The sequence below is a fragment of the Myiozetetes cayanensis genome, unplaced genomic scaffold (genome assembly GCF_022539395.1).
Source record: "Myiozetetes cayanensis isolate MyiCay16 unplaced genomic scaffold, myiCay2020 scf3, whole genome shotgun sequence".
In the NCBI taxonomy this organism is placed as follows: Eukaryota; Metazoa; Chordata; class Aves; order Passeriformes; family Tyrannidae; genus Myiozetetes; species Myiozetetes cayanensis.
The window spans coordinates 2,377,896-2,396,540 of record NW_026087521.1 but is presented as its reverse complement, the minus strand read 5'-3'; the positions used below and the strand labels follow the sequence as shown (position 1 = coordinate 2,396,540).

Below are 18,645 nucleotides of genomic sequence, written 5' to 3'. Positions count from 1 at the left end.
TCAAGAAGTAAGCACAAGTCCCTGTCTGGTTGAATTAAAGTGGATCCTCCTTGTCCTGGCTCTCACCAAAGCCACACAGGGGTGGGTTCGTGCTTGTTTTTGTTGTTCCCTGCTCTGAAAACCTCTTTGGAGCTGTAGATGCCACGTGGGATGAACAGTGGACTAAGGTGAGGGGGAAAATCACTTCTGCCGCCTCCTCCTTTCTGTCAAATATCTCCAAAACTGCCACTGCAGAAAGGTGTTGGAAGATTCCCTTCCATCCACAGACTCATGGGGATGGAAAGGGAAGCAAAAAGTTGGATCCAGCTGCTCCAAATCATTGTCTGAGGACCTCACACCAACATCTGACCCGAGGCACTGAGCTATTCATGTGTTCTGTCCTGGTGCTGCTCAGGGCAGCACCTCCATCTCAGAGCACAGAGCACATCTCTGGTTTCTCCTCGTGTTTTCAGACCTTGGAACAGTGGATGGATGTGTCCTGTCTGTTCCCTGGCTTTCCTTCCAAAGGCTCATGGTTCATGTCCAACAAAGAGGACTAGAGTTAGAAAAGAGCTGGAAGAAGGAGAAAGAGAAAAGGTGGGATGCTCAGGACAAGACAGCAATGAACAACCAGGGAAAAAAAAAAGAGATGGAGAAAGTGGAAGAAAAAGGAGAACATGAAGGGATGAGACAGTTGGAAGTAGGCAGTGCCATCCAGCATCAGAGGAGAAGCACGACAAGGAAGTCTGGGGACAGCTGCAGGGTGGTCACCAGCCAGGCTGGAGGGCTTGAATCACATCAGGGAGTCAAGTGACACCAAAGCAAAGTCCAGTCTGTGCCCCTGGCATTGCTGCTCTGAATGCCAGGAAGTGCCTTCTGCTCCCTTTTCTGCTGACTGTCCACAGTGGGCCGTGTGCCAGAGGAAAAGCCTCCCAGGAGGCACCAGAGATCTCTTCCCTGCCCAAGCCATCCATCATAATCAGCTGAGGGCTCCTCGGAGTTGGCTCTGAGCAGTGGCAAAGGCCATTCCTCTCCAGAAGACTCCCCCTGATCTTACTCAGGATCACAAGGATTGGTTCATACCGTGAAAAGGAGACAAATCTGATCCTAAAGGGAGAGGAGGCAGCACTTCCTGAGGCAGGGAAGGCACTTTAATTACAGAGCAGTAGATTTCTGACTCGAGGTTTCCCACAGAACTGTGGAGTTTACGCCTCAGACCAGGCCAAGAAGCACCAATCCAAACTTGTGCCTTGAATAAAACCAGCTCTGTTGTCCTGCTCAGCTCTTGTGCTGCCTTCCACAAACTTCCAATGCTCTGGGAGAGACAGGAGATCCCACAGCGCAGCTGAAGGCTCTCCATGTGTTCACAGGTAATCAAGGAACAAGAAACAAAAAGCTGGGAATTCCACACCCCAGGCAGGAGGTGGAAGAAGCTGACATACTTCTCACCAGGGATATAACACAGCCTCTTTTATGGGATACACTCTGAGGTCCTACACAACATAGTTGGAGATTGTAGGTTAAAAGGGAAAATAAGCCTAAATTTAACATTTAAGCACACAGAGAGTCCAAAATAAGGATTAGGAAGCAGGGGCTTTTGCTGCTCTCATGAAGCTTTATGGAGGATGCACATGAAAACCCGGAGATAGTTTAGTTCTGGAACTTTTAATTCCTTAACCCAGTTCTATAACTATTAATCACTGACCACTTCTTTTAGGGAGGAGAGGAATCAAGAGCTACGTCTTTCCTCCAGAGATGAGCACGGTTATGTGGGACAGCGGAGCACAGGCTTCCCAACCCAACTCCCTCCAGCCCCAGCCATCTTTTACCTCCGGAGCAGCAGCTTGGGGTGGTTCTTGCTCTCCAGGTTTTTGTCTATGAGGTCGGCCAGGAGCTGTTTGAGGACGTCAGTGGCATATTCCAGCTTGCTCTGCAGCACTGTCATGATGAGCGAGGCCACGTTGCCGCGGTCCCTCATGGAGAAGCTGCGCTGGGACTCCAGGGTGCGGATGAAGGACAGCAGGAACACCTTGTTGTTGATGAGCTGGGCAAAGAGCTTCAGGCCTTTCTCCACCCTTTCCTGCCTGTAGCCGGGGACCTGCACAAGAAGAAAGGGAGTTTATGCCTTTATACCTTTCTCAGACCTCCCCCAAATGGGTCTCACACCCTTTGTTGCCTCTCTGCCCTCATCCCTCCAGCTCCTCCAGTTAAGGGAAGAGTGGAAGAGAGTCCACACATCATCCAATGATTAGGAAGCCTCCTACACACAGCCAGGTGATTTTTTTCTAATCCTGTGCTTCCCTCTCTGAACAGCACTTCCAAAAGGGATTGCTGGTGCCTGGATGTGGTACCACACCACGTTATATTTTTATTTTAGTCAAACTGAAGCCTTATTTTAGTTTCACCCAAAACTTCTTTCTCATTCCTGCAAGAAACCTTCTTACAGAGGTTTGGGGTTCAGCTTTAGGAGAGGCAGCAAGAAAGTGGATGGGAAAGAGAGAGAGGGGTCAAGTTTTGAGGAGATGAGGAGATGAAGAGATGTAGTGAGGCAGTGGCTGAGATGGCTGAGCTGATCATGAAGCTGGGCCTTGGTTTGAAGAACTAGGTAGAGAATTCCCTTCTCAGCCCCCTGGGCACCCTCTGGCTCCTGTTCAGCCTCCTGGCCATCCCAGCTCCCAGCTCCCTTCCTGCCTGGCTGCTCTGCAGCCCCTCTGGCCCAGCCTGGAGCTGCAGGGGTTGTTGTGGCCCAAGGGCAGGACCTGGCCCTTGGTGTTGTAGAACCTCAACATGGTGGTCCATGGTGGGCTTCACCCTTTCTGGTCCTTCTGACTCTAGACAAAAACAGAGCCTTAACAGAGAACCCCAAACTCATTCCTCCTTGTTGCTGAAGCTGTTCCAGTCCTTGAAAAAAAAAAGCTTTCCTGGAAGCTGGATGGTTTCACCGAAGAGCAGCACATGTCACTGAGACATGGATGTATTAATAACCAGCCAAACTTGGCACTTTAATACAAAATAAGTTGGCATGTTTAAACAACCAACTAATGCAGGCCCCTTACAGAGTCATTATTTTAATTCTGGAAATTAGAGTTCTTAGCTCCTTTTTGCATACAGCAAATAAATTACTTCCTAAATAGCTTGAGACAACCAACCAACCAACCAACAAACCACTACCACCCATCCTGCCAATAATTATTTTTAACTCACTTGCTTGAACATTTAATATTGTCTTTCCTCGGGTTATTATGGAGAATTAAGTAAAAAAATAACGAGAAAAGTATTTTGAGCTGCATCTGGAAGCAGTTAATTAGCAAATGAACTGGAAATAAGTGAGACCTTCTCACTGCAGGATCTTTTGCAATAAATAGCAACTCCTTGGTGCTCCAGAGAAGGGAGCAGAATGGGAGCTGCCTTCATGTTGGTACCAAAGATGTTGACACTGAAAGAGCTGCTGGAGCTTTACAGAGGATTAAGGAAAAAAAAAAACAAATGAATGGAATGAAAGGAAGGAGAGATCATAGGTGGTGGATTGAAACATTAGCTCTGTGTGTATCTACAGAGGGGAGCATCCGTGCTAAGACCTCTGTAGGGCTCAGATGCTATTCTGTGATCAGCTGTCTGGGGTTAATGAATGTAGGGATTGAAATGGGCTGTGGGGATAATGAAAGTGTTTGTGTGTGTGGACACACATGTGAGAGGGAGATTCAGCACCCCTTGTTTCTCCTGCCCATTTGTTGAAGCTGCTGAGTCACTCATCCTGAGGGAAAGCAGCTTGAGGCCACTTACCTGCACCCCAGAATTAAATATATGCTGTAGTCACTGTGTAGCTCAGCCTCCCACCCAGTCCCACAAGTCCTCCTTGCTGACAGATCAGGTTTTCTAATGGTTCTCTCCACATAGTTCCATGAATTTTGGCTCTTCCGAGTGGAAGGAGCAAAGACCAGCAGGGATCTCTGATTACACAGCCAGCCAAGCATGGGATTGCCTGTGCCAGCTCCTGCCTCTCCTTCCTGCCAACCAAGCCCAGTCTTGGCCTCCAGCAATCTCACCAGCCCATGCCAGAGCCCCTCTGAAGATCAGAACCTGCCAAAGACTTCGCAGAGAGCTGAGCCAACAACCTCCCTGGCCTTGGCCGTGGTGTAGCTCCTGATCCTCTGGCCCAGGTATTCCCAGAGCAGAGCCTCTCCATCTGCCAGAGCCTGAAGGTTGTTTTTATAAGGGTTGCCACAAAAAAACTGGCCTCTTGGTAGTGTGAGGGTCACACAAAGCCAGAGTGACACTGAGAAGTGTCCTGCTCTGCCATACATCTTTTCCTTGCCCCTGCACAGCAGTAGCTAATTAATCCAGTCTAAAAATCAAGCCACAGCAGGATGAAAACCAAGGAGAAGCTTAATAGAGTAGATCCTAATGCACACAGATCTGTGAGAGTCTTTCAAATAAGGGAGGGATCAAAGAGACTTTAACAGGTAACAAGTGACAGGACGAGGGGAAATGGCCTCAAGTTGTGCCAGGGGATGTTTAGATTGGGTATTAGGAAAAATGTCTTCACTATAAGGCTCATCAGGTATTGGAACAAGCTGCCCATGGAAGTGGTGGAGTGATTATCCCTGGAGGGATTTAAAAGATGTAGATGTGGCACTTGGGGACATGGGTTAGGGTGGAATTGGCAGTGCTGGATTAATGGTTGGACTCAATGATCTTAGAGGGCTTTTCCAACCTTAACAACTCTGTGATCTGAGTCAGCAGCCACCATCTCCCCCTTTCCATATGGATTTTTAAAGAGGTGCAGTTTTGTCTCCCTGGTAGGACACAACATTGGAAGCCTCAATGTCCCCACCCTACCACACCACACCTCAGCCATTCAGGACTGAACAGGGAGAAATGAGAGGATTCAGAAGCAGCAGATGTTGATTTCTTACCTCCAGATCCCTCAGAACTGGATGATCCTCGATGCCAGGGAAAAGCACCCTCATGGTGTAGGTTCTGTAATCCAGGAAAGGGATCCCGGCTCCATCCAGGTCACTGGTCAGCTCGTGGATATCCGTCTGCAGCTCTGCAAAGGCTGGCAACAAAAAAAGGAACAACTCAGGTAGCAGTGACAACCCAGATGTCCCTCCCCATGGTGGGACAGGCCCTTAGACCCACACACATGAAATTAAGGTGCAAGTGGAGAAGCAACAAGTGGAGAGGAAGGAGAAGGTGGACAAGAGCAGCGTCACTTTTCTTATACCACAGCCTTTCCCCAGAGACACGTGCCAGGGATTTCTCTGCACTGTGAGTTAGCAAATGCAGATAGGACAGGGAGGAGGAAGGCTGGGCTCAGGGAAAACAGGCAAAGTCAGATTAGATCCAGGTGGGAAGGCTCAACACTCTTTTTGCTTGTGCTGTTTTGGCTCAAAGCTTTGCGGCTGGATGTCCCCCTTCTACCAACACTGCCACAGTGCCAGCTGCCCTCCTCATCCTACCTTCTTTGCACTCTAGAGCCACCCTGGACTCCAGGTTGTCCATCTGCATCTGCAGGCGCTTGAGGGTGAGGTCGCTCTCCCGGGATTTGCGCTTGTAGGCGATGAGCACGGCCACGATGAAGATGATGAGCAGCCCACCAGCCACTGCAATGCTGACAATGGCTGGCAGGCTCAGAGGGCTGTCTGGAGAGATGTAGACCATCCCTGGGGAGAACTCCATCCCTCCTACACGAGCCTAGAGGGAAAAGCAGGGAAGAGTCACGCTGAAACACTCAGAGGAGCAGGAACACAGAGGAACTCCATCATCTCCTTGGCTAAGGCTGAAGGATGAGCTCTTGTCTCCCAAGCCAAAAAGGGAATCAGAGTCACTGTTTTTTTTGACTCTTCCACCTGACAAAACTGTATCTGGAAGCCTCTGAGACAGTAAGAAAAAGCCTACAAAGACCACAAAGCCTGGCCCGTGCTCTTTACAGCCCCTTTCTCAGCCACACAGTGGCGTGGTACAGATGCTCACCAGTGGGACAGGGAGTTGAACACGGCTTTTTGTTCTCCATGCACTTCCAGGGATTCCCAGAGCTGCTTCCAGCTTCTGGAAGAAGCTGCTGCGTGAGTACCTTACTTTTAACAACCAGAAGGAAACCCTGCAAGTGTTCCTGCTGCAAGCCCAACAAAATGTTCTGCTGAAGCAGGTCTGTTAGGAGTTCATCTTTACAGCATGAGCACCACTCCCAACAGTAATCCCACAGGATCCTGCTTGCTCAGGGCTACCACAAGGTTGTTCAAAGCTATTTGTAGAGTAGACTAAGTTTGAGTGACGGGGGAAAAAGCTCTGCTGAGCGGCCTGAAGGATAAAAGAAGGCTTGTAGGGCTGTGCTGTGGTTGGGGAACAGTGGGTATAGATCAGCATAAGGCTGGGAGGTGCCATGCAAAGAGCTTGAAGGATTGTGACGTGGTGATGAGCCCATCACTTTCACCCCAGAGGAGTTTTGTCACTGAGAGACACAGCTGGACCTGCACGAAGTGCAAAATCTTCCTGCCAGGTAGAAATGCAGTCAAGACCCCAAGGCTGAGTGTTTCCCACTCCCACTGCAACTGGGACCACTGCAGCACGCAATTAAACTCTTTTCTTCCTCTGTTATGAGGAGCATCCCTCACGTTTCCAGCTCCCACAGCAGCTGGTGAAAATCTTAATCCCCCTGGCTCTCAGCTCATCAGTCTGTCTCCAGCCTGCCTGTACACACATTAATCCCAGGCCTCCCATGGCTCAGCTCAGGCACCTACTCAGGTTTCCCCTCTGGGTTGCAGGAGGAAGGATCTGGTCCAAGGAGGAAGGGTTGGGGCCAGAAGAGACTGTGGAACAGAGTTGTGAATTAATGAAGAGTTTTCCAGCTGCTCAGCACCACAATCCTTTCTGGGGATGTGAACCTCTGTGACCCCACCATCTCCTAGAAATTATTCCAGTCCCAGATGTGACCTCAGAGAAGATGCTGGTTTTGCTCTGCCATCAGGTGTAGGCTGCTCCTTAGTGGGTCCTGGCCAAAGACAACACAGCTACAACCCTTATGTCATGGACAGGACAAAAGTGAATGTCTGAAAATACCCAATTTTCATCCACAAAGTCCTCTCATGCCGTTGTTTGGATGGGCTTTAGAAAGATGGCAACGTCCACAGTGAGAAACGAAACCAACCCCAAATTTATCTGCCCAGGTAATAAAGATGCCATTCCTGCAGCATGACACTGATGACTTGTAGAGCATCTTCACAGGCCATGGAACAGCCCATGCTGGTTGAGGAGGCAGCAGTAACCAGTTTTCCCACCTATTTCAAGATCCAAGGCCCAAATCACTTATAAAACCTGCACAGGGCAGAGGTTTGGGATTGGTACATGACACACTACCCAACTCACATCCTGCTCCATGCACTGAAAGCTGTTCCCTTTTACTGCAGACCACTGTTCCAAATCCTCCCTCCTAAAGCTTGCAGTTTCCTTCCTGCCACAGTGGATCAATAAATGGATTTATTCCACTTCATTTTCTCTTTCCAACAGTGGCCCTTTTCCTCCAAGCCCTGCAGTCAGATGAGTCCATTCAAGGAGTACCAGACTAAAATCAAACAAGCCCATCCCAAATCCCAGTGCAGGTCTGTCCTCAAAGCTCAGAGAACAGCCCATCTCCATGGGTGGGATTTCTCTCTCCAAATATTCCACAAGCACATCTGAGTTAGTCATTCCAGCACGATTTCAGAGTCAATAAAGAGAAAAAGCACTTTTAGGATGGTGATTTATATGAGCTGCTTTTGACACCTCCTTTGACATCAGGATGAGATGTTTGATTCAGTGTAAGTTCCCATTAACTAGGAGAGGATTTAGGCTCCTAAAGGCAGGTGTCTAACAAAGTGTGTTCCTCTTTAAAGGTGGTTTCAACACCGGGAAGGTCTCACAGCCCACAAGTAAAACTGCCTTGATGTGAGAGAATCTGCCTCTTGGAGAAGAAAGCCTATGAGGCTGCAATATTATTTTGAGAATTTAAATGAAAACCAGGCAAATATATAGATACAATAGCCCTACTTGATTTCTTGGGCCACCAAGTGGTTCTAGGGGAAGCTGTTTATACCTTCCAGAAGACTGAATGTGAACCCTCCATATTAACCAAGCACCGGTTTGGCCACTTGTTGAGCCTGTTCATCATGAATTTGTTCTAAGGGGCACTATGGCAAACATCAGTTTTCACCAACAGAGTCTTAGAGGTCACCTGTAGCAGTTCAGGAGCTCCTCTTGTGCAATGCTTGCCTCTGGTGGTGTCTTTCCTGGTGCAAGTTTGTCCCGGCCCAATGGAAGTGTCTAATTTAGGATGAGAGGAAATGTGCCCCAAACGTCAATTGCTACATTTGCCCATGTCCCCATTCACTGCACAAAGAGTCCAGTGGGAATTTCTGGGTGCAAGCACCTGGAATAGGTACCAGGAATCATTTAGGTGTATCCCACATCTTCACTGCAGACCTTCTCTAGCACAGTTTGGACAGTACTTTTAGGCAGATGGTGGGACTCTTGAGGATGGTTCTGTGCAGGGGGAAGAGCTGGACTCAATTATCCCTGTGGGTCCCTTCCAACTCAGCATATTCTGTGATTCTGTCATGGGTCTTCCTCATGCTTCTATCTTCTCCTTGGAAAAAACTTGCCTCTGAGTTTTAGTCCATCTTTTTTTTTTATCCATTGCTCAAGGCTTTTTATTTCTTTCCCATTTCTTTTCAAACACTTAACTCTGTCGTTGTACAAAAAAGAGCTGAACCAGATCAAAAGCGTGTTGCCATCAGTGTGTGTCATTGTCACCACTCCCTTCCCTTAGAAATCATCTCTGAGTTGCAGTGGTTGATTCACTCCCGTGGCCCCCTCTCAGATCTTGGCCATCCCACTTTGCAGGGGAGGGTTTGTTCAGCCATCTCCTCAAGGTCACCCAGCAAATCATTGACAGAAGCAGGAGGGGGACCTGGGAGAGCTGCCTGTCACTTATCCTGACCATCAAAAAGATGTTCCTGTGACACACTGGGATACATTTTGTACCAGCCCCAGCAACAAGAGATGCTGTGCCATGCTGGAGGGGGCATTTCCCAGCCCAGCTGTCCCCTGTTAAGCTCCAGATGCAAAGTCCATCCTTGAGCAATGGCCTCCATCACAGGTGACCTTCTGCACTTGGTTCCCAGCCCAGACCTGTCAAAGTGTTGCCTCTGTGTTGGCAGTTGAATAAAATCTGTAGCTTGCCCTAAAATTGATGCTCATTAACAGGCTTCAATGCCACCATCTTCCCATGTTTCCAGCATCCTCAAAAAGGGATTATTTTTTAATCTTTGGCTTCACTTAAACTGTCCCAAGCTGCAGGAGCCAGGGAGTCTTTCCCAATTAGTACAACCTGAGCAGATGCTCATCCTCCCTGATCCCCAGGGATTGATTATTGCTCACCTGACTTGGAGTTTTCTCTCTCTGTAGGCTTGGCTTTGCCCACCTCTGACTGACCATATGTTTAATTTATATCCATGAAAATGACAGGGAGCATCCTTTGCCACCTTCCAAAGCTTTGGTGTTCACACAGAGAGAAAATCTCTCCCTTCGTTATTGCTCTTCTTGGAGCTTCTTAATGTGCTTTACAATGAAACCAGAGTCATGGGACATTTGCATGGCTGGAAAGGATTATTACCTCTATTTTCCAGATGACAAACTTTGGCACAGAGAAGCGGAGTAGCCAGAGTGAGGTCTCCCAGCAGCAGTCACAAACAAGACCCAAAATGGTCATCACAAACTCTGTTTTACTAAAAGTTCCCAGAAAACTCTATTTCTAAAGAGCCATGCAGCGTGTCCCCATCATCTGTGGGTCTCACTGCACTGAAATAAATAAGTATGTGACAGATGCAGCTTTGGGAGGGCAACAGAGGGGTGGAAAAAGTCATTCACAAGGGATAAGTAACACTGATGTCAGTTGTCAGCTTTTGTTGTTTCTACCCACAGCCTGGTACAGCTCCAGTGAGTTTGCTGATGTGCTGTTTATCAAGCAACGGCATCAAGGGATGCAAATTACTGAGAGGAAAGTGAAGAAGAAGTAAATAAATCAGCTGTGAGAGGAGGAGAAGCTCCCTCTGATGTAATCACTAGGTCCATTCTTCACAGGTTCCAGGAAGGATGGGCAGGAGTAAACTAAGTTTTAGAGATGTCAAAACCTCAAAGTCCAGTCACACTATCATTCATATCCTGCATGATTTTTTTGTCTTTCCTACATTAAGGCAGATTTAAACCACCAACATGTCAGTAATTGGTGGGGACATGTATGATCTCACATGAGCATCATAGGTCATAAGAAAACAGAAGAGGGGCAAACTTTCCTAAAGGCTTTTGATTATGAAAGGTTTCCCACAAAGATCTCCAGGTCACTCTTCTCCTCTTCTCCAAGTTACCCTTGGAGGGGATATTATATCAAAAAGGGGCCCTGATGTTTCTGGGAAGGCAAATAATGATGCAAACCCCTCAGAGATTTCTCTCCCAGCTCTTCAGCATTGCTGTGCCCTCCCAAGCCACCCAGGGAGTGGAGGCTGAGGCTCAGGCAGCACTTACCATCACCTTGTGCCTTCCAATGAGGTTTGGGGACTCACAGAGCAGCTGCACATCTGACACAGTCACCGCACAGGGCTTCTCCCCAACCAGAACGGTGTAGTTCAGCTTGGCATTCCCTCCTGCCACTGGTGGGATCAGGTTCTTGCCCTGGACAGAACAAATCACCCCACAAAAATCAAATAAACATCAGCAGAGAGTTCTCTTTTCCCCTCTAGTTCATTCCTGGGACACAAGTTTTAACACTGCACTTCACAGCTGTGGCTGCCCCATCCCTGGGAGTGTCCAAGGCCAGGACTTGGAGCAACTGGAGTAGTGGAAGGTGTCACTGCCCATGGCAGGGGTGTGGAACAAGATGGTCTTTAAGGTCCCTTCCAACCCAAACCATTCTTTGATTCTGTTATGACATCTGTAGTTCACCATTTGCTGACACAGAGAGGAAGAGCCAATTTAGGAAGTCAACAGGAGTGGCTGAAGACTCAGATCAGGCACAACAGCCTGTCCTGCTCCCTTCTCTCTGGAACTGAATTAGAAATGTTGCATCAAAGTCTTGCACAATCAAGTCCTCGCCAAACATAGTCAGGCAAGGAAGATAGACCCCTTCCACTTCCAAACATTCCAGAAGCACAATCATCTCTTTGCATATGCACCACGTGAAAGAGCTGATACAGAAATGCTCCATCACAAAATTCCTCCTCTGTATGGCTGTGCAGATTACAGAAATGACAAAGGAGTGGTTTGGGTTTAAACAGGGGTGAGAGGAAGGTCTTGCAAGCTCAAAAAATGAAATAGAGTTGGGTGTTTAATTGTCAGCCCTGTTGCAATCATAGAAACTGCTCTCTGGTGAGCAGCAGTTGGTACCAATTTGGGCTGCACATGGATAGTTCCATCAGGACTTCATATTTCCTGGTTATGGGTATTGGCAGAGGTTGGTGTTTGCAGGTGGTGACTGATATGATTCAGCAGCAAGGAGTGGAGGAAGTTTTTGTGATGCCACCATGGTTTGTGGGGTGCTGGCAGGCCCAGAGAGGCAACAGGCAACATGTCCCCATCCAGCCCTTGGTCCCCCATCTCACCTTCAGGATGATGGGACTTCCTGGCTTCAGCTCCAGGATCCCCGAGGGGTTGAACACCTCGAAGATGGGGTTGGGGTAGTAGGTGAAGTTGGTTTTGTTGAGGATCAGCAGGGACTGCACGTTGTCAAGGATGAAGCCAAACTCCTCCGGGCGCTCGGCGAGCTCCGACTGGTGATTGGGGTCCACAGCCAGGGCTGGGGCCTGGCAGGTCATCTCTGTGCTGTTCTGCACCTCACAGTTCTGGGGAGAGAAACCCACTGTGAGCAGTGCCTGTGGAAAATGTCCCTCCTGGTGGGCAGATGCCACCCAGATGCTGCCCCACCCACTGATGGGGGACGGGGAGGAGCAGAACTTTTTGGTTACTGTGCGGACCAATTTTGGTCATTTTGGTGCTCCACTGCTTCAAAACATTGCCCATCACACAATCAAGGCCCCAGAAAGGGTCCATACACAGCCAACACTTTTTCAGATGCTGCTGTGTGGTCCCATCCTCCAGCCTACTGTAGATATCACCAGGTGCAGCCTATTCCCGAATTTCCTAATTGGAGGTGCCAAGCACACCTTTTCCAGCTGTACCTGGAGCTCATCAGCTACTGCTAAGTGGCTCCTTCTGAGTGAATTATCTCCCAGACCTTGACTCTGCTGGTCTCCTCAGAGCTTCTTGTGATTCCTCAGTGCTCACACAGAGTTGAATTAGGTTGTAAATCTAACTGGCTATACCTGGATACACTCTTGCAGGATCCCAAATAGTCCATGGAGTGGACACAGTAGGACCAGAGAGTATTTTTCTGACCACAGTGTGCTTAGTTAATGACATGAATTTAGGCCTCAAATAACACAGGTTATACATGTGCCGAGAGAGAGGACAGGTGTCCTTGAGCCAACAGAAGAAACAGGCTTAGAAGAGATCAGGAGCTTCATTACACCTCTTTGCTCCTGTACTCCTTCAGGGATGAGGTAACGTTCTGGAAGCAAGTCATGCCCTGGTTTTGGGATGCAATTCCAAGCTGTTAGCCAGCCCCTAGCACCACCATGGCCACGTCCCCTCCCCAGCCCAGCAGCCACACTCACGTTGACGTGCTCCTTCCCACCGTGCTTCGCCCGGATCTGAGGGTTCTGGATGAGGTCCAGGTGAGTCCCCCACACTGCAATGGGTGTGTTGCCACTAGAGGAGAAAGGGAAGAGAATAAAGAACCCAGCTAATAGATATCAGGGCTGATCACACCGAAAATGCGTGATGTGTGTCTCTAAATGCTGGTTGCAAAGTATGTGACCACATCTCGCAGTGCCACGGGGAGGGAAAGAAGAACAAAACAAACAAATGACTTTTCATCCATTCATAAGGAGGGAAATAACTAAAAACACATGTTTGCTAAAGCTGTCAGATCAAGCAGCATCTGGGTGGTTTTTTATTGCCAGGACTCAGCAATCACAAGAGCTGATAATGGGAGGGAGGTGGAGATTTAACAGGGGCTCCTCAGAACGGTCCATGAGCTGTATCTCCTGGATCGCTTCAATCAGTCACAGAATGCCCTGAGTTGGAAGGGACCCACAAGGACCATCAAAGTCCAATTCCTGGCCCTGTAGTCCCACCTTGCCTGTTAAACCTGCTGTAAAACTTCACCCTGAACAAGAAAATGTCACCTCAGTGAACAACTTTTGGTGCTGCTGAGGAGCCCAGTCCTGCAGCATCTACAAGAAACCAAGCCAAAGTCTTCACCCTTGGTGTGCAGAAGGCATTGCCTTGGTTTCCATGAGGTGTTGGATCCAACATAGGACAGGATGGAGATTTCCTGTTGCTGCATCCCTTTGCTCAAAGAGCGGTTTCCTGAGAGAAAGCCAATCCATCCGAGCATCTGGGAGATTTTCTCCATTTTCCAACATCTCTCCCAGCCCAGATGGGACGGGGAGAGATGTCGATGGAGTTCATTCCCTGCAGTCACTGTCACCAGAAGGAAGCAGCTTTCAGAAACACCCTTCTCTCCTTTCCCTGCCTCTTCCAGCTGCAGCCAGTGCTGCTGACTGTGGGACTTCAGGGAGCAGGGGGGAGGGAGGAAGGAAACTGCAGAGGACCATTCCCAGGCTTTGAACACCACGTCAAGGCTTCTCCACAGGCAGCTTTGGCCACCCCAAACTGGAGCAGCCTTGCCCTACCAGGGTGAGCTCTCCCTTTGCTCCATGTGATGGGGGCAACACGAGGCAAGGGCTGGAAGGGGAAGAATTATCCAAGGAAGCAAAACCTGCAGCTGTCAGGGCTCCCACAGCCAGGACAGGATGAGGAAATGTCCTCAGCAGACGGCCCCATCTCTGAGGGCTTCCCAGGGTGAGGAGTGCTCTCATCAGATTCAACACCTGCCTCTATAACTCCCCTTGGAAACTGTCCAGGATGCAATTTATTTCCCTCTGAGGATGGGAGAAATCGATGGGATTGTGAAAAGAAAGCTCAGAATCCCTTTCCTGCCTCCAGGTAAACCTAAACACACAGGAAAGGTGGAGCACCTGCGTTATAAATGAGGAAACACCAGAGGATAAACATGCTGCGAGGAAGGAGCCAACAGATCTCCCCCATTCCTGACCTTTGTTTTTCCATGTTCCTCATTTACCTTCCATTATTAATCAGCTGAGGAGGCAGGAATGAATGCAAACAGACCTCTCTGCTCACAGGAGGGCTCTCAGGTTTTGGTGAGCTGGGCACAGATAGCTGGGACTGAGCTTCAGCCCCTCCAGCTGCACCCACGTGGATAAACCAAACAGTTTTGGTTTATCCCAAGAGAACTGGCACACACCATATCCTTCAGCAGGTGCTCCTGTGACCCTTCTCTGAGAGCTTCTTCGTGGTCTTTCATTCAAATAATGTCTGGAGTGGCCCATGGGTAGGACAACATTTGAGTTTTGCAGAGTATCTCAAGTTCTTGCTCTCTGAATGGAAAACTCCTAATGGGAAATTTTTGGGGGCAAATCCATGTTTTACCATTTCCATGAGATCTGGGTGGTTGAGCTTTCTTGAAATCTTCTCTGAGGTCAAACACTTACTTACAAGAGACTTTCCCCTCTGTGCCTTACCGAAGAAATTCCCTCTCCCCAAAATTCACAGTAAATATTCCTGATAACTCCCAGAGAAATAATCAGGGAGAACTTGCTCACCTAAACCCATAAGTGAAGTTTATTAACTACTTTATTCTTTCTCCACTGTCCTGGTTCTTCTGCATTTTTGGCTGTGAGCCTTTATAACAATAATTATTATTATGATATTATTATCATCATCACCATTATTAATCTCTGCTGATTCAACCTAGAAGGGATTTTCAGTCTTTACTCAGCATAAGTTTTACATGTTCCAGAAGTACCCAGTGTGTGCACATACATAGAGATATGTGATAAATAAAATCCCTTTATTTAATCAACCAAGTCTGTGCACACAGTTTTAAACCCACGTGTTAAAAATTCTCTGTTTGGTTTGGACACTGAGCTTGCAGGCTCAGACCACAGGTATTAAACACAACCACAGCAGAGGAGCAGAGAGAGGGGAAAAAAAGAGGTGATGAAGACACAAAATCACCTCCAAACCCTCTCTGACTAGAAAATAAAGCAGATAAAACCATTCCTTGCCTTGAAATCCACCAGCCACTTTTGTGCCTGCAGCTGAATGTCCAGTCAAAGCCACCTCTTGATCAGGTCAGATCAGAGCCTGTAGACCTGATGCTGCCCAGCAAAATGACAGAGGTGCCAAAAGCTTTCTGAATTTAACTCTTTGTTGCCCCAAAAGCCCTGGGTGTAATTTTCTGTCTGCAGACTCAGGTAATTGCTGGGAGTAACTCAACTGAAACCCAGATCAAAAGTATAAATGGAGCCTCATAAAATTCTATTTACCTGCCAGCCCAGTGTGACTCCTTGGGTTTGTTTTCTTTGGTTTTTTTTTTTGGCTATAGGAGTCAATCAGCAGTAATCTTTTCTTTATTGTCTTGAAAAATGTCTCCTGAAAAGGTTTTAAGCCAGGCTTGGTACAGGCAATCACTGATTTTGCAGAGCCGGTTTCGCAGCAATCATCTGTCCCTCAGCCAGGAGTGATGGATCAGAGGAGCACGGTGGATTTGCTGTAATGAATCATTCCACGTAGCAAACATACTGAGCAACAGTCCCCACATCCACATGTCTGGTCTAACTTATTCCTTGCTTCATTCTCGGGGCTGGGCTTGGCTGTGCCTTCACCCAGCTCTGTGTGCAGCGCTCACACTGCTGCTCGTCCCCATCATGGCCTGCTGGATGGAGCTCCACGAGTTGTAGGGCTTAAAACTGTCCCTGAACACCCTGAACATCCTGGATATTCCAACTTCTCCCTCTGCACCCTCCTCCAAGGTTATGCACCTTTGGAGTGACTCAGAAGTGCACACAAGAAAGAGGATGAGATTGGGTAGGTCTGGTTAAAATGAGGCTCCTGTTATTGCTCAGTAGATCCGTTCTGATTTCAGGCACTGAAGAAAGCAAAGGGTAGAGGTTGTTCCTCAAGGTGTTTCCTCCCTGGAAGTGTTGAAATCATCCCTGGAAGTGGTCAGAAGGTGTGTGGAGGTGTCACTTGGGGATATGGTTTAGTGGTGAACACCACTAAACCATAATGGGTTAATGACTGGACTCAAAGATCTTAGAAATCTTTTCCCATCTTAATGACTCTATGATTCCATGAATGGGCAAGTGGGGATTCCCCAGTCATCCCTTCTAGCAGCTGCACACCCCAAAAATAATGTGGTACCCCCTAAACGAGCAACTCATCCTAATTTCCTTTATCCTGGGAGTTGGGATGGGAGACCCAGTTCATCAGGACACGGAGTCCCTGCACCTCCAGGCTGGGCAAAGCTTTGCCAATCCACCTGAAACACCTTCTTGGCTGCTTCTTTTATGTCTTACTGGCATTTTCAGCAGAGAAAACAAGGATCAAACAGGTTCTGGAGCTCTGGAGAACCTCTCACCTCCCAGACCTGAGGCCAGACTGAGGAAGGTCCCCATGGTGCAGCTTTCCTGAGGATGTTTGGGAATTCACTCTCCTAGGTGTCAATCTTGCACCTTTTAAGCAACACTGAACTCACTTTAATAAGGAAAGGAGTCAAGTGATTTCCCATTTCACTGATAACCTGGACTCTGCCTGAAAATAAAAACCCCAAATGGAAAATCCCAACACTAAAGCTTCAAACCCGACGTGCAAAGACTCAATCCGGCTAAATCAGTAAATTCCCTCATGGTAATTAAAGACACTAATTGATTTGTGAAAACATCTTTGGGATGGGAGCTGAACTTGGGGGGGGGATTTACAAGCCCTGCTCCTAATCCCCAGGTACTCCAATCAGACCAGTTTGACAGGGAAGCAGAGAGCTGTGGGTGAATGAGGGGAGACTGAGATTCCTTATTTTGGATCTTTTCAAGGCAATATCAGTGCATTTAATGACCAATTTCTTCTTTCCCAAGGCCATTCCTGCAGGCTCCTGAGAGTGTTTGATGCTTTCCACACCCAGGGCAAGTGCTGCTCTCAGACCCCTTCGTGTGAACCCTCTGGATTCACCAAAGCAGCATCAGTGGGGTGAGGAAGAAAAGGGATCCCTAACGAGGAGGAAGCTGTTGGAGAGGGCAGGGAACAGGGTTCCTTTTGTGTTTCAGCTCAGGACAGAGCCCTGGGGCTTTCAGGTGTGATGGCCACACCAGCAGTGCTTAGTCCTAAGGCATCAAATCCATGGAGCCTGAGGGGAAATGTAGGAATTGCAAGTCCATGCATGCAGGCTGTGGGAAAAGTAAGAATTCCTGCTTTCAAACCCAAGGGAGAATTACTTCTCTAAGCACGTAAAGTTCACTCAGGGAACATCCTGGTGCTGGAGATAGACCCTGAGCTGCAGAAAGGAGGGAGAAAGCTTCAACTCGAGGTTGGAGACCTGCTGCACCCACCTTAAAACACGGAGTCTCCGAGGATTCTGGTGAGTTTAATGCAGCTGGATCTTGCTGCCTTAAACCAAGAAGTTGTGTTCTGATAGTGAAGGCAGGGTGCAGGATCATTTAGTTTGCACTATGCAGAGTTTGTTTTGAGAAAAGACCCTTATCCTGCCCATCCCTCACCGTGGGATCTGTGGAAATTTTGCCCCAGGGTGCACACTGAGCAACCAAGGTGTTACTACCACACACAGCAGCACTGCTGGTCTTTCAGTCTTCCCAGGAGGCAAATCCACCAGCCCTCGTTGTTTGGGCTCTGGGAAGTAGCTCTGCACCAATTCTTAGTGAACACAGCTCTTGGAAAGCAGTTTTCTGCACCAAGGACCAATATTATCCCAGCAGTGCTGCATTGGAAAACCGTGGGAGGTGGCAGGGGGTTCCCATGGGATGCTCACCTGAAGATGCTCCACTCAGGCTCGATCCTCAGGATGGTTGGATCCTCTACATACTCATAGTGCAGCTCCTGATGTATCTTGGCCTTGTCCACTCTCACAGACACCTTCACCTTCTCAAAGCCCTCATAGGAGGCAGTGGTGTTGCAGACAATGTGCTTGGTGGATCTCCTGGGAGCAGAAGCAAGTAAATAGAAACCAGCAGCGAAACAAATGGTGCCAAAAAGAGCCCAGCTACTCATTCTTACGTCCTGTGACCCAAACCTGTGCACTGTGAAGTGCTGAAAGTCACTGCTCCAGGAATACGGTGCCAACTGTTCATCTGAGGAAGTACCACTGTGTTGCTTTTCCACTAGTTTAAATAAAACCACAAGAGCCATCATTTCTCAGGGCTCAGAGTGAAAACTGAACCCCAAGGGAAGTCCAAGCCAGGCCTGTCTACAGAAGTATTTCTCTGTGATTAAATGTTTGATGGATGTTTCCTTCCTGCCTGTGGACAGATGCAGCAGCACCTCATGAAAGGGGTGTTTGCACCTCAGCCTTCCAGTCTGGGATCATAAAGTTTGCTTTGCATTAGGACTGTAAGCCTTGTTTAAGTGCACTTTGCAGCGTGCCTGGGACCTCTGGAAAGTGCTAATACAGTGGGGAGCATTTTATGGTTATACTCAAAG

At 48.3% G+C, this 18,645-nt stretch overlaps 1 protein-coding gene across 2 annotated transcripts in view; it reads right to left on the bottom strand.

Moving 5' to 3' along the window:
- The window catches only part of PLXNA4 (plexin A4), a 437,461-nt gene that overhangs the window by 40,338 nt on the left and 378,478 nt on the right, over nt 1-18,645 (bottom strand). For both annotated transcript variants that reach the window (XM_050323730.1, XM_050323731.1), the window contains exons 16-22: nt 17,978-18,145; nt 12,684-12,777; nt 11,613-11,852; nt 10,540-10,686; nt 5,442-5,676; nt 4,896-5,038; nt 1,809-2,077 (exon numbers count right to left, since the gene is read on the bottom strand). In XM_050323730.1, coding sequence (XP_050179687.1) covers nt 1,809-2,077; nt 4,896-5,038; nt 5,442-5,676; nt 10,540-10,686; nt 11,613-11,852; nt 12,684-12,777; nt 17,978-18,145 — 1,296 coding nt within the window. The remainder of the gene's footprint in view (nt 1-1,808; nt 2,078-4,895; nt 5,039-5,441; nt 5,677-10,539; nt 10,687-11,612; nt 11,853-12,683; nt 12,778-17,977; nt 18,146-18,645) is intronic.